Here is a 17,096-nt window from a genome sequence, read left to right on the forward strand (position 1 = left end):
GCTGTGGATCATACTGTTGAAAGCTGCTACCTTATGCTGATATGGGTGAGTGGACGAATTATGAATGATGATATCTGTATGTGCCGGTTTACGATAAATTAAAAAATCATGTTTGTTGTTAACTTTTGTTATTGTCAAGTCTAAAAAATGTATAGATTCGTCCTGTTCCATCTCCATTGTTAATGTGATCGAAGGTTCTCTTGGTTCTCTGGGACTTTTGCATTGGGACGATTGGACTTTGGTTTCGATGTCATGACGATATACTCATGATTCGTCACCAGTTATGATTCTTCTGAGCATATATGGATGGCCGTTGAAGTCATTCAACAATTTCCGAGCGATGCTCATGTGACGGTTTTTTAGCCAAAATTCAGCAACTTTGGAACGAACTTCGCTGCCAGACGCTTCATGCCCAAAATTTTCGAAAAAATTGCATGTCATATGCATGAAATAACTTTGAAATTTTGACACGTTCGGCGCAGCAACTGTCTCAAGTCTACAAAGAAAGGGTTGAAAAAGTCAAATCCAAATTTGTCAATACTCCATTTGGGGATGCTTCCAAAATATCGAATTACAGCTCCATTCGAACTTAAAGGCATTTAATAATTTCATCCTACTTGGTAAACAAAGTTTATGAATATGTTTCATTTTTTTCAAAGTTAATAATTGTATTCAACTTTTAGGGATAAACTTTTCTATCTCGATTTTTCTACAGTTGAGCGCATTTGGACTAAGTGAATTGAAACTGCGAAAAATTAAAACCCAAAACCACAAAAGTAGTCCATAAAATAGTTTGAGTGTAATTTTGTGACTGCAAAAATATAAAACATTTCATGCTTTACTTACTCTAACTGTGGTCCGGGATATTGATAGTATCCCCTTAAAAATTCGCCATTCAAACAGGCGTTCCTAAGGTCCGACCAAGGCCTCCACAGGAAAATGTGAAGTTCTCTTATTTTCACTCCCCAATAAACGTGAACACCGTACTTCACTTGACTCGACATACAGCATTGCAGTTCTAAAACAAAAGAAAAAACAATTGAATAGGTTTCCAAAAATAGATCATGTTATCTTCATTTTCCATTTTCTAAAGCAATTTATTCCAGTATTTTTATAACATTCTTCAACATAAAATGGTAATATTATGAATGAATTCAGTGCTGCATCTTGTAATGTTATTCAGATTGGTGCTGAAGAGGCAATAAGACGAGTGTCTTATTCCGAAACATCAAAGTCCGCCCTTGATGATGCCCTCCTTTATATAATTACTATATTGTGCACCGATCCTGTGAATGAAATCGGATTCAATTCCATAACGAATGTTTGGAGAACATTGTGAATAAAAAGTCGTTTATGTATAATTCAATGTTCAATGTTTCAAAAGTATTTTTTATTTCGTGTAATTCAGTGTAGTTGTTTCGAGAGGGCTTTATCTTCCAGTTTGTATCTGAAAATAACTTCTATGCATGCTCTACACATCATTGTAAATAGTTTATTTTAAAATTAATCCTTCCTTTGGAAGGAAGAAAGTATAGTTCATTAAATCCGATATTTCTGTTGATGAAATAATTGAAAATTCACTTGAACTCAATTCAAAAATGTTCAAATACAACTCTGCATAATTTTTCAAATCATTTGATAGGATATAAATTTTTTTTTTCAACAAAATGTCACACGTGACAATTTCAATTCAAAATTGTGGCGTAGAATCCATTTTCTCTACATTCAATTTTGTGGCACTATGACGACATATAAGGAAATATTGTTAAACAACTTGAAATAGCGAGAATCGGAAGACAAAGTATGCCTAGTTTTTGAAGAAAACATCAAAAACTGACATTTTTCACAAATCCACGTACTTTTATTAATTTTTTTAAATGTCATTTTTTAAATCATTTATCTCGAAAATCTTCACAGGAAGTGATATTTTTTAAACCTTTTTACCTATTGAATAGAACCTTTTTTACTACAAAAAATGTCAAATATACTATGCGGTTAATTTTTCTGTTCCAGTAAAAAAGAAAATAAATAGTTATCAACTGACAATAAAACAGAGTAGCTTCGAAACTAACTTTTTCACTGGTACAGGCAAATGAACCGTATTATCCTTTACAATTTTTTTTGTAGTAAAAGAGGTACACTTCAATGTTAAGGTTTCAAAAATACTACTACCTAATGAGATTTTGTAGATTTCGACCCAGTCCTTTGGAATATATTTGTTGTGATGCAGGAGTCCCTCGTTCCAAATTCAGAAGAGACCAACTGATCTTAAAGTACACCAACAGAATATGGAGACTTTCATCACACCCAGTACACTCATTGATCTTTTTCAACAATTAAGAAAATAATTATGAGAATAGACCAGCAACCACTCGACCAGTTAGAATTCGGAGCAAACTATTACGAGACGTGACTATAGAATTCCCCAGCAGCGTTCTTACCAGAAGGTCCGATATTATTCCTTCTTAATATAAATGAAATCGATAACTTCATCACAGATTCATTCATAACGATGTACGCTGACGACACATCCTTGGTGGTGTCCAGTAATGTGGATCATCTTCGGTTAAAAAGTGTGAAAGTACTCTGAAGTACTGAAGTCAGTTGTGAATTGGTGTGGAAACAATTCATTGTTGAAAAAACTCATTTGGTGAGATTCCACAATCTTAAAGACAGTGCGAAAAAGTACAAATTCAAATGGATGATCAAAATCCAACAGTTCAGATGATACAACATTTCTGGGGATAACCATGGATGCATGTCTGACTTGGGAAAAACACTGCACCTTCGTGATGAATGAATTAAATTCATTGTGTTACCTTTTCAGAATCATTTTGACAGAACAACTATTATCTTTATATCACGCGCAAGTTGCGTCAAGGTTGCGATATGGTATATGTATATGGGGTAACTCTAAACTAGCTTCAGATGTGTTTATTGTACAGAAAAGAGAAATTCGTATAGTAGCAGGAGTTCCTAGTATATTTTCTTGTCTGTATGTACATTTTTGAACTGTCAAACTATGTTTTTAAAACAAGAATAGATTTCCTTCCATTTCGTCAATATAAAACAACACTAAATTGTCCATCAGTGGTAAGTCTTACTATTTTTCAATAAGCTCCCTATGTGTCTAAAAGTAATAACAAACCTCAATAAATTCGATTCGTAATATGTAACTGTACCTGTGCTGTATTTTATTTTATTTTAATTTTGTTGTTGTCGTTTTAATAACAAGGGTGTTGTTCACACTGAATTATGAGTCATGGCTTTATTTTACTTTGACGATTCCAATACATGTTATCAGTGTCTAATGGAAAATAAATATTATTATTATTATTATTAACCTTCTGCGAAATTGCATAATGGAAACTGGAAAAACCTCAAATTAGGCTAGAAGCCACGAAATATAATTATAACGACTGTTATAATGTAATGATGAAAACTATATTCTTTGAAATACTATCCGAATATCAAGGTGCGAAAACTATTTACACGGACAGCTCCAAACATATGATGGAGTGCAGATAGTCACTTTTGGTCCCTTCCAAAGTTCTCAAACATATTCACTGAACATACTGTTGAATTATATGATATCTGGTGAGCTTTGAGGTACTCCGAGTCAGTCTTACAAAATACTATTATAATATGCACTCTTTCTAGGCAATGGAGAAATTTTTTTCAGAAGATCACTTGTACAACACATGAATAATCGTATTGACCAACTAAGAGAAAAAGGAAAAATATAAACTTCATTTGGTCACCGACACATGTCGGGATTCCTGAAAACGGAGCAGCCAATAACGCAGCATGTCAAGCAGCAGGTACAACCGAAATTGATGACATACCTATTCATTCCAATGACCTCCGGAAAATAGTGGAAACTGAGATTGAACATAACTGTCAATCAGGATGATATAGTTGTTTTAAAAGTTTGTTCATTTCAATGTCATGTGTTTCTGTAGTTCTATATCTTAATAAATATTCATTCTACTGTGTCGTGGTATATACTGGTCGATAAAGAATGTCAGACTCTATATATTGATGTTGGCAATTTTTTTCTGATTTTCTGTATCTGTAGAGTAGGGAGGGTGAAATTGTATACTCTGATGAAGCAATCAATAATAATTTTCAGACTGAAGCCCACTTTCAATCTTGGCATCGCATCATTAGGAGCTGCAGTTTTCGTATTTTCGTTTTCAGATGCGTACTAGGTTTCACTGAAATGTCTATGGTTACACAAAAATTATAATATAAAATATTGTTTTCTTAAAATTTCAGCAACCTGAAAGACATATATTCATATGATTTTTGTCTCAAAAGATAACCTACTTAAATATTGAAATGTTTATAAGAAAGATCCTGTATAGAAATTGCATTAGATGTGTAAGCCCATTGATTTTTTTCCGAAACCCACGTGGAACTCAACTACAATATTGTGCATTGATTATCCAAAATTAGGATATATTTATGAAACAAATGTAATAACTGTGGTGGTAATATTTTTCTCGAGAGAATTTATCTGGTTGAAGCGGGGAGGATTCTGCAAACGTGTTAGGAATCACACGTTAAAAGGTAAGACCTCGTTAGTCCTTAGCTCGCACAAGTTTCTCAACTTCTGAGAGTTGCCGTTCGTATGGGGGCGACAGCTGATTAACGGAAAAACAGATTTTAGACAGAACAGATTTTTTTAGCGTCTGGTATGATTCACTATAACATTCTGCAACCGGGCCAAACCATCATAGCAGAGTCCCTATTGTAAGGAAATCACCGAAATGTACCGTAAAATTGCATCGGCAGCAGTTGACACTGCTACCATGAGGTATTTGATGGTTTAAAACGTAGTGGAAAGGTCGAAAAGCCCGAAAAGTGAATACCCCACGATTTGAACAGTCTACAGATATTGTCACGTTTCGAGGTATGTTCTTCTTTGCTTATGCGCGAACGAAACGATCCTTCAACAACGCCCGTTCGTAAGTTTCACAAATCACCGCCTAAAAATTTTACGAATCGAGCGTAGAAGTTTTGCCTCACCCACCATACTCCCCAGACCTATCACCAACCGACCACCATCTTTTCCAGTACTTTGATGGCTTTCTCACCGGTGGAACCTTCGCCAATCAGGACCAGGACCAATCAGTATGTGTATGTTTATTATTGAAAGTATCTAATATTCTGTGACAGGGTTCAAGGACTTTCTCACCGGGTAGAACCTTCGCCAATCAGGGCTAGGCAAAAATGACTTCATCGAATCTCGAGGACCCAATTTTCATGATGACGGAATTACTCGTATTCACTAAGATATAGTTTAAAGTAGATGTACATCAAGTTGACGATACACTTTTCGAAATTTGCAAAACGAATGATTTCACAATTTGCCACTATTTATTTGCTAATTAGTTGCGGAAGAAAATATTTTTTCGACTTTTTTTTATAAAAATACATTTCGTCTCGCTAACTTGATATCAAGTTAGCGATACCACTTTTTTATTATACAGTTTTCCAGAACTTTGACTAGACCTTTGGTTTAGTATATTTATTCGCTAATTAGTTGCGGGGAAAAATATGTTTTCGCCACTTTTTTCTTTTAAATACATGTTGTGGTTAGCGATACCACTTTTTTATTATAAAGTTTTCCAGAACTTTGACTAGACCATTGGTTTAGTATATTTATTCGCTAATTAGTTGCGGAGAAAAATATTTTATCGCCCTTTTTTTCTTAAATACATGTTGTCTCGCTAACTTGATATCAAGTTAGCGATACCACTTTTTTATTATAAAGTTTTCCAGAACTTTGACTTGTAAATATTTAGTCGCTAATTAGTTGCGGAGAAAATATTTTTTCGAATACATTGTGTCTCGCTAACTTGACGTCAAGTAGGCGATACGACTTATTCATTATTAAGTTTTCCAGAACTTTGACTATAACATTGGTTTGATATATTTATTCGCTAATTAGTTGCGAAGGAAAACATTTTATTTACCTTTAAAAAATTCATAGTCTCTTCTAACTTGACATCATTTTTTTATTATTGAATTTTTGAAAACTTCAACCAAACTATTTCCTTTTCCTTATTTTGAACACACATTTGAGTTTTCTGCAATATTGACATTAGTCTAATTGTCGGTCAGATTAGGATACCACAAACTCTCATTCCGGAACAAACCAATAATCTCAGTTCTATATAGAATCTACCTTGAGGCAGGACACGAAATCGAAAAAACTGTCGAAATATCACAATGGGTGAGGGGGATGGAGCGAGATAATCACGTGTATTTACAAATAAAAGTTATTGATAAATTGCCTTATGACCTATACCCTATACTGCCTTAGCCATTTATCATTTATTAGTTTTGAAGAAAGTCTCGATACTTCGTGGCCTCCAATCCTAACACCCCCCAAGGAAATGGATTGTGCGAATTGTCGAGAGCTAATTACAGCAATCTCAAGTCAGTGGTCAAGGCACTTCAGGAAGATCTGAAGAAGCTTAAAGAAAATAGAGAAACCTATAATATGGATGCCATTTTGAATGAAATAAATGATAGGCAGCGACGAGAGAAAAACATAATAATGTATAATGTTCAGCAGCAACGCAATGAATCAGTCACCAACAAAGGAGAAGGAGATAAAAAGAAGGTATCTGAAATTATTCAAGCGTTAGCCCCTTCTGTCGATATCCAGCGCATCAAAGTAGTAGTAATCGGAAAGAATAAGAATAATTCACCGACACCAATTAAAATCGAACTACCTTCGAAAGATGACGTCATGACTATCCTGAAATCCAAACACAAACTCAAATCAATGAGTTTTGGTGTTCATATAAGTACCGATAGAACTCAACTATAACGAGAACAATTCAAGAAAGTATTGGAGAAATTGAAGGAACGGGAAGAAGGTGGGGAAGAATGTATCTTCATCAAATACATAAATGGAAATCCTACTATAGGCACTCGATCAAAAAACCACTATTAGATAAAATTAAAATTGCTCACGTAAATATCCGATCATTGAACAATTGTTTCAATAGCTTCAAAGAAACTATTCTTGAAAATAAACTGGACATAATAGGGTTAAGTGAAACTTGGTTGAATTCAGATTTTCCAAATAACTATATTTCAATACCTTACTATGATGTGGTGCATACAGATCGCGATAGGATAGGTGGAGGAGTCGCCTGTTACTTGAGCATTCCTCGAACAACTGTGGCTAATTGTAAACATTGGAAAACGACGGATGGGACTTGGTATTGTCTATCGTCCTCATCGTTCAAATGTCGACAACTGTATGAGGGAAATGGGTAAGATGTTGGAGATAATTTATTTAGAAGTGGACTTTATTGTTTTGATGGGTGATATTAATATAAATTTGTTACATGAAACTACCCCCGATATCAGTAAATTCAAGAATATTTTGTTTAACTTTGATTTGTGCCAGATAGTAAATGATCTCACCCGTATTACCAATAATTCAGCTTCATTGATAGATGTAATATGTGTCAGTAATGGGATGGAAGTAGAACATTGCCATACAATTGATATGCTCGGTATAACTGATCATATGATGACTGTCTGTAGCCTGGAAATTGAAAATCAACAGGTATGGAGCAATTTATTTTATTTCAGAAAGTTCAGAAACTTCAACATGGACAACTTTGCGTTAGACGCAAATAGTAAACCATGGGGAGATATAGTGTATCTGTACGATATCAACGAGAAAGTCAATTTCATCAATAACCACATCTTGTCGCTTTTCGATATTCATGCTCCACTTTGTTTAATTAACAAAAATGAAAAAACTCGAAGATTTGTTCCTTACATCACTCATAATATCAAGCTCATGATTGAAATGAAAAACAAAGCTCATCGAAGGTATTTGCGAACTAGATCTGATACAGATCTAGTTCGCCTATATGCAATTTGTGCTTGACAAAAATAAAAATAACGTTAAGTCGATGTGGCGCTCTGTCAGCGACTGGGGTGCATGCACAAAATCGACTCTAAAACGAATAATATTCCTTCAGAACTCCGTGAGCCTAATTTAATTAACAATTATTTTTTGAATGTTGCCGGTAATACCTCCGTAAATGGGGAACTACTATCATTCTATAATAATAACCTTCTGGAAAGTAACTTGAAATTCTCATTTACTGAAATAACTAGTGATCATGTCTGGGATGTTCTGAAATCTCTGAAATCGCAGGCATTGGGTTTAGATAATATTAGTCTTCCTTTCTGCATAGAGGAAGTAAAACACATTTTCAATGAATCCTTGAGAACAGGTACATTTCCTGAATTGTGGAAAATTGCCAATGTCATTCCGATACCTAAAATATCCACACCTAAAAGTTTTAATGATATTCGTCCCATATGCATCTTACCTACATTTTCCAAACTTTTTGAAAAAATACTTTCTCTTCAGATCAGACAATACCTGGATTTCAATAGTATCTTACCAGAAGTACAGTCTGGCTTTCGTTCGAAACATGGTACACATACGGCACTATTGAAAGTCATAAATGATATATGTACTTATGGTAATAAATCTATAACGTCGATCCTAGTTCTCCTGGATCAAAGCAAAGCTTTCGATCTTGTCAATTTTCAGCTTCTTCTTGCGAAATTAAAATTCATACGGTTTCAAGAAAGGGCTTTGGAATTAATGAATAGCTATATCCGAGGTCGATCACAAAGAATAACGCTTGATAATAACCTGTTTTGCTCAACCCTTAAAGATACTATTTCTGGAGTACCCTAAGGTAGTATTCTTGGGCCCTAATTATTTGTTATTTTCATTTTTTATTTTCTATCATGTTTAAACTTTTGTCAAGTTCACCTATATGCCGACGATTTTCAATTATATTCACCTTGCGATTTGACTGATATAGAAAACCATGTGAGCATTATTAACGAAGATCTCCAAAACACTCAAGTTTATTCTGAAAAACATGGCTTGCGTATCAACCCAAACAAAACTGTTGCAATCTGCTTAGGTCCTCAGAGACAGACTTATCAGATCAAACAACATAGTCTCAGAATGAATCAAACGGACATTGAATGGGTTGACTCAACGAAAAATCTCGGATTGATTATCGATCAAAACTTGAACTTCAATGACCATGTCCAAAATATATTTAAAATAGCGTTCTTCAAACTGAAATCACTTCAAAAATTTAAATATCAATTATCAACCGAAATGAAACTTAAACTAGTCAAATCCCTCATCTATCCACATATAGAATACTGCGCTCCAGTGTATTATAATTTTCTACCGGAATATAATCGACAAAAGTTGCAACGCATTCAAAATTCTTGTATGCGTTTTGTTTGCTGTGTACCTTATAGAGAGCACATTACTCCTTTTCTGATAGGATTGAGAGAAATTAACATAAAGTGTAGAATGGAATATCTGATCACAATATTTATTTTTAAACTCATCAAAAACAAAATACCCCTGTATTTATTAGAGCTTATAGTACGTCGTTCTAATATCCGTAGCATCAATGCCAGGTTCAATAATTTCAACATTCCAAACCATGTCACATCTAAATACGAAGGATGCATTTCCTATCTGGCACCGTTATTTTTGAACAGGATAAATCCTCTCCTGAATTCATCTTTATATGAAGTGAAACATCATTTGAAATCAACTTTGTTGACCAGCATTGAGTAATCTATTGTAGTGTAGTGTTTTCCTTTACTTTTCTGCAAACTGAGATGTATTTATCATATTATTTCTTTCAATTTTGCCGCTGAAAAAAATTGAATTATATTAGGTAATAACCTTATTGCTCTTAAATGTTATTTGTATTACTTAGTAGGAGGGGTGGAAGATAGCCATAGGCTAACCCCTACCTTTTGTGTGTAATTGTGTGTAATTATTATTATTATTATTATAAATAAATGAGAACTATTAATTCAACAGCTTCACAGAGTCTACTGATAGTTTTGATCGATGGACTCATAATTATTGAGGATTAAATGTGTATTTTTGGAAACACAACAAACAATTTTTCATGCGGTATTTAAGTGGAAAAACGAATTTTAGGATGAATGAGAAGCATAATTCTCTTAGATTTTTTTCTAATGGGAATATTTTTTCCTTTCCTTATAATATCAAAATTTCAGGTAGGAAAGAGGAAAAATATTTCTCTGAAATGAAACACCCTCGTATATATTCTCCTGAAATCTCAAAAAAAAATCATGAATCTCCAATGCTATCGACTGAGTATAACGGAAAATGCAAAGTTTGAACTTTGTATTTTTAAATGATAAATGGTAGTTAATTAAGGTAACATTATGTGATGAAACAACCATCAATAACTGATAATTGTGATTCTATAATTTGATAATAATTAATCAAAAACGTTCAAATGATCCATTCAGTCCAACCGTCTAAGTCATTCCATCAACCATTTAATGTGTTAATTGGTAACTAAAAAAAACCTCAATTGTTGCAAAATGCATTCATCAACTTCAATGTTATCAGTTATGTGGCGTCAATTGACATAATTATCACATTTAAATTTTTGCGAGACGTAAATCATAAACGAATGATTAAAGCAAATACAATTCAGATACAAGGAAAACCCTAAAATGCAAACTAATGATTAAGATCAACTACCTATTTTGTAAGGAAAAAGGACGTTGCAGACAAGGTTGTCGATTCCTTGACTTTTGTAGAATCAAGTAATGGAGATAGACGATATAAAAAGATATAAAATGTTGTACAAGGTTAATTATATCCAAAATGTCAAGTATCTAATGACTATTTCAGTTCATCTCAAGTAATAGCATTATTACCCTTACATGGGGTTTTCTGTTACTCTGTCTATTTCCTACGAGGTCTGTTCAAAACCTATTCATGAGCTGGTCACTCATGTGAAAAACAGAGGAAATCATTTACCGGATATTTCATCGAAAGGATGACAGATAGGGGTTAAAGTCGATAATAAAACCCGACAGATTAATATACAAGGGGGTACATTGTACCGGGTTAAGTACCTCCACCAAATATGAGCCCCATATATAAGGCCACCTGTGAGGGATAAAGGATCAGATTAGTAAAAAAAATTGATCATCAGAAATTCTCGAGCGCGTCAGATTAAGATAGGGTGAGTAAATTACCTGCTAAAAAGTGTATATTCCAGTAATCTGACAATTTGAGAGTGACGTAAAAAAGGGGAGGGCAGCAAAGTTGTAAAAAAAATAACGTCATTTCGAAATGCTCGAGCGTAGGTAATTTTCTTTTTCTTTTGAAAGAAATAATTCAAGGATAACGAAAAATATATAATCTGACAATTTCCGCAAGCCGAAATAACAAAAATTCGTCGATAAAGTTTAATGCGTACAGCTGTGTGATACCTATATTTCCCTCTTCGAGTTTCTATTCCTCTATTCTCTATTCACTTTTTCTCTATCTATTACTCTCTCACTCCGTCCCCACTCTGAATTCTGTTGCCATGACGTCATCACAGCTGATCACAGAGACTCGTTCGTGATGAAGATTAATTAATCAGTTAATTCATGGATGTAGCCGTTAGTATGGTAGGAAATCATAATGTAGAAAAAAGAAATTAAACTTTCTATGTTTTTTACCACTTTTATTCGTAACTAACGTTACTACAGTTTCGTCCTATAAGGACATTTTCAAACTTATACAATATATAACTTTGAAAATGTCCTTATAGAACGAAACTGCAGTAACGTTAGTTACAAATTAAATTGGTATAAAACATATAAAGTTTCATTTCTCTTTTCTTTATTAATTAATCGATTAATTATAAAAAATTAATTTTCTTGAGCATTTTTTTAATTATTTTTTTATAAATACATGTATTCTACTTTAAAAAAATTCACTTATTTATTTGCATGCTATTTCCTGAGCTTTTCAATTAAGTAAATTCAGTGAGTTTAAAAAAAATATATAAAAAAATTTTTGTTTTTGTCAGATTAAGCGAATCCCTCTAGATAATCGTCAGATTATGAGACAGCACGTCTAAAACATAAAGATGAACCATATATATCTTAATCTGACGCGCTTGAGTATTTCTAAATGGCGAATTTTTTTTGCACATTTTAATAATGGCCGCAAGTTTGCGTCAGATCGAAATCGTCAGATTATTGAATGGGAGCTTTTTTGTTGCACTTAACACCCTCTTAGAAAATCTGACGCGCTCGATTAATTTTTTTGTTCACTTTTAACCCTTACGTACAACCACCCACATCATGCAAACGATCAGATTAACATACCAACATTATTAAAAATACCTAGGACATTGATGCTATCAATATCTGACGCACTTGAGTATGTTCATGCGATAGTATTTTTTTACATATTTAAAAATCTATAACCCCTTTCCCCATCGATGAAAAGTTATATATTATATAACATTTTTTTCTTTTTATCATCTAAGCTTTGCAAACTAATAAATATGTCTCAATGACGCTCCAGTAAATCCCCATTTTGCATCGTGGGCTCCCCTGCTACCAGGAGACATTCTAGTGAACTTCAAAGTGGTTTCCGTCAAAGACACTATTAAGCTAATCAGAAGTATTTCCTGCAAGGGAAGGTTCCGATATAAATTCAGCCAGCTTTCAATTTAATCAAGAAATAAGGTATTACCTGTTTTCTGAAAGAACGGTGGGTGTTTGATGGAATCGGTCAATACTTGATGAAAATCCATTACGTATTCAAAGAAGAAATGTTCACTAAACAGTTTTATAAAAACGCAATACGTGTTTCGCCATACAATAACTTCTTCAGGCGTGTCTTTACTAACTGTATCTACAAATAAAGTATTAAATATATAGATTTAGTTAGTAAATACACGCCTGAAGAAGCCATTGTATGACGAAAAACGTGCTATGTTTTTTTTAAAACTCTTTAGTGAAAATCTCACAAAAAAGTGTTTTTTGAAACGGTGGATGTTATGACGTTGAGTTTTGTCCAATGATCTATATATGTTTAGTTTAGCATAACAACTTCTATGTTCTGAAAATAGATTATCGAGGACTCATATATTTCAATAGGTGAACAATTTTACAAATAAATGATCAAGAATTGTTGCAGAGGTGTTTGTGACTCGGGTTTTCGAAACTCGCACTGTATAAAAAGTAGATTAAGACACCCAAATGGAAGAATGGACACTACGACACAAGCATTCATTGCTTAGTTATGTTCTATGCTTCCTTTGTGTTTACGATGTATTTCTTTATAGTAGATATACTACCAAAAATAAATAATGAATGAAATAAAGAACCTATAAAAAATTGGGTAACGATTCTAGATTGAAATCTTCACTAAATATAAACAAAATGTTAGGTTCGTATATTGTATCTGAAATCGATTTTTTCAAGGAACACACTGAATCTCCAGAAGGAGATCTATAAAAATTCAAGATATTTTGTGAGAGTATTCATTTCATACCACTATAATAAATTCCATAATAATAGGCACTAAATTCTCAGAGATATTTGTGGGACGGAAAAAGAAGACAAATTAAATTTGCCGTTAGACAGAGAGAGATATGAACATTGGCACATCAGCTGAGCAGGGTTAGGTTAACATTCGTTGAATTATAATTATTATAATTTAGTTATAGAGACAGATCGGTTTCAACCCTGATGACAGTTTTGGAATATCTTTCATAAAACTCTAAAATTGGAAATACCCTTTTCAAAAATATAATAATATGATAAATAATGATATTTTTATATAATACCTACCCTAAATAAAGATGAAAAAAGAATAATACACTTTCAAAAGATTTAATTCATTCCTAAGAAGTTATGGAATTGGCCGCGGTGGTAGTGCGCCCGACTCACGATCGGAAGATCGTGGGTTTGATTCCCGGCTTGACCAGATATTTTTCTCGAGAGAATTTATCTGGTTGAAGCGGGGATGATTCTGCAACCGTGTTAGGAATCACACGTTAAAAGGTAAGACCTCGTTAGTCCTTAGCTCGCACAAGTTTATCACAATCGAAAGATCGTGGGTTCGATTCCCGCCTCGACCAGATATTTTTCTCGAGATAATTTATCTGGTTGAAGCGGGGATGATTCTGCAATCGTGTTATGAATCACACGTTAAAAGGTAAGACCTCGTTAGTCCTTAGCTCGCACAAGTTTATCACAATCGAAAGATCGTGGGTTCGATTCCCGCCTCGACCAGATATTTTTCTCGAGAGAATTTATCTGGTTGAAGCGGGGATGATTCTGCATCCGTGTTAGGAATCACACGTTAAAAGGTAAGACCACGTTAGTCCTTAGCTCGCACTAGTTTATCAACTTCTGAGAGTTGTCGTTCGTATGGGGCGACAGCTGATTAACGGAAAAACATATTTTAAACAGATTTTATAATGTCACAATATTAACAGTAAGTAAAAAAACATTGTATATCAGATATAAACCAAAGGATTTGTTTAAGGACTGAAACAAGGGAAATATCATTATAAATTAGTTTGATTTTGTTCTGTGAACTTTGAGCTAATGACTTGGTTGTTCTGTGTAGTAGTTTAACTAAAGTGTCGACGAAAAGTGTTCAAAAAATTCTTAAAACCTTACAGAAAATGTATGTAAAGGCATTGAAACTAAAGAAATAAAACAAATTTAGCTTGATGATTTCAGCAAATATGCTATTTGTAAGAAATTTCATTTGTTTTTTTTCCGAAATGAAATCCCAACATTAAAAAAAGTAGCAGCTGAAATAAGTCCCGATAAATCGATGCCCAACATATCATGACGTGTTTCATTGCGTATATTAAAGCAAATGAGCAATATAATTTTGAAAAGAGGTAGAAAATATGCTCTTATAGAAACAGAATAAATTGTTTTGTGTAGGAGAAATTACTTTAAAAAATCCGAGAGTATGGTCTGGAAGGCAGAAAGATTTATTTTTTAGATGAGACTTGGTTGAATCAAGGCTACTCTGTCTCAAAAGTATGACAAGATTTAAAAATAAAAAGTTATCGTCAAACTTTTATTGAAGGCCTCTCAACAGTATTGAAAGCGCCAGCTGGCAAAGGGTGGAGGTTCATAATAGCTCATTCGGCAGCGATTCGGGTTTTTTGGAAAACGGCTAGATACTCTTCGAGTCCAAGAAAACTAGCGACTACCACGAGGAAATAGACGCGCAAAAGTTCGAAAGTTGGTTTTCAAAGATTTTACCAAACATTGAACCAAACTCGTAAAATAATAATGGTACCTACTTTTCTCATGAAACATGTTTACGTTTTATTATTTTACTAACACCCTGTACATACCATCTCATTTATTTCCGTACGCCACTGCAAGATACAGATTAAGACAAAAATGTCACAGTTATTTCTGAGAATTTAGTGCCTACTGTTTTGGAATTATAGTATACCTTCAAAAGCATTGTTAAAACAAAAGTTTTCGAGATTAAGTTTCCTTGAAGAAATATTATTTCTCAATCAGACACAAATGCCACCACCTCGAGAAGAAGAGCGGCTGTGACTGTTTACTGGGTAAAAACCGTTAATATTAATAATAATAATAATTCTTTATTCTCCAGAAGGACATTACAAGTATTGTATAGGAGTAGTCGTTTATCTGAAATTAACAGAACATGATAACATTCAGTTAAATTGTATATAATAGAACAGTAAATTTGCAGGTATTATAGTCGTTCATCTATCTATAGTATTCTATAGTAGTGGTAAACAGTGAAAGTAGACATTAAAAAAATAATATGATAGTACATACTCAGTTAATTGTGTAACACATACAGACATATATACATTTATACACATATATACATATATTCACCCAAATATACAAAAAACAGACAAATCATGAAGGATTTACAAATACTTATTATAGTGCCTGATTATATTTATACATGAAAAGGTTACTTTCCCAAGTTTCATTCAAACAAATAAACTTCAGATTATTGTAATCCTGAATGTCTACAGTGATATCTTTGATTTTTTCAAAGCTCAAAACTCCTGCATCTGGAGAGGGATTCTGTGGCGTCGTGTATAAAATAAGTTGCATACATACATTATCTAGACACATTGACGGATCCATCGCCTTAGAGAGGTTTATTTTCATAAATTCGAACATTGAATGATGAATATATGTTGTTCAAACTATTTCTGGGAAGTTAGGCTTTTAAAAATCAGTCAAACTTTCAGCATATATTCTATCGACATATAAATCAACTTGTTTTTTTCTGTTTGTGTTTAACAATATTCCACTCCCCCTCTGTGTTGTGATTCACACTCGAAGACGTAATGTTATGAATGATGTTAATATATTTGTCATCTATCAACTTGGTTTGTTCCTGCACCACGACTTGTGTGCTTATTGCCTAAGTGATGAGAGAATGCTCATAATGAATTCCACCATTCCTCCTTCGTATCTTCATTTTCCTATAATGAAAAATATGGAAACAACTTCTGCTATCTGGTAAAACCGCATGCGTATAAAACAAGCCTTGGAGTAACCAGAACTCAGCGAATTCAAATCATAAGTACCCTTGACATTGATAATTCTCAGTTTGAACGTGTCAGCCGTGAGTTGTTTATTTAAAATTGTACAACTAATCGCAATTGTATTTGTATTCTCCGGAAGTATCGATGTTATGATTCCAAACAAGGAAATAAACAAGAACATATATAGCACGGTTCACTCGGGTTATTAAAACTAAACAAGTAACAGTAAAAACGTTGAACTCGTGCTTCGACCATTGAGATGTTTTCATCAGGTTAGGAAAACGCATTTTTGATTATCCTGGAAGAAGATAACTCAAGTTCAGGATCCAAGATACTATCTTATTCTGGGTAGTTTGGTTTTAAATTGATGAGTTCTTCATATTATGTTTATTTCACTTCAGTCGTAACTGTGTAGTGAGTGTCATACCAGGTTTCGTCCATCGTTCAAATAGAAAATTTGCCGTTGTTCTCGTCTATATTTAGTTATTTATTCCAAGTATTTGTTACGCAATTCCACTATTCTTCTGCTTTCCATACCTAACTGCTTCACATTTGTTTATTATTTTAAATCTAAATTCTAGTTTCTTTATCCAATTCTGAAGAGTTTTGTCACAGCAGCTAACGTTATGGCCGGAAGTATTCAAT

General features: G+C 33.5%; 1 protein-coding gene across 3 annotated transcripts in view; it reads right to left on the reverse strand.

The window, feature by feature from the left end:
- Positions 1–17,096, reverse strand: part of LOC111509542 (cell growth regulator with RING finger domain protein 1) — a 126,041-nt gene that overhangs the window by 40,622 nt on the left and 68,323 nt on the right. For all 3 annotated transcript variants that reach the window (XM_074181033.1, XM_074181031.1, XM_074181032.1), the window contains exon 3: positions 847–1,018. In XM_074181033.1, coding sequence (XP_074037134.1) covers positions 847–1,018 — 172 coding nt within the window. The remainder of the gene's footprint in view (positions 1–846; positions 1,019–17,096) is intronic.

The sequence above is a fragment of the Leptinotarsa decemlineata genome, unplaced genomic scaffold (genome assembly GCF_025532065.1).
Source record: "Leptinotarsa decemlineata unplaced genomic scaffold, Ldec_3_MD MMD2_tig00026307_RagTag_RagTag, whole genome shotgun sequence".
Taxonomy (NCBI): Eukaryota; Metazoa; Arthropoda; class Insecta; order Coleoptera; family Chrysomelidae; genus Leptinotarsa; species Leptinotarsa decemlineata.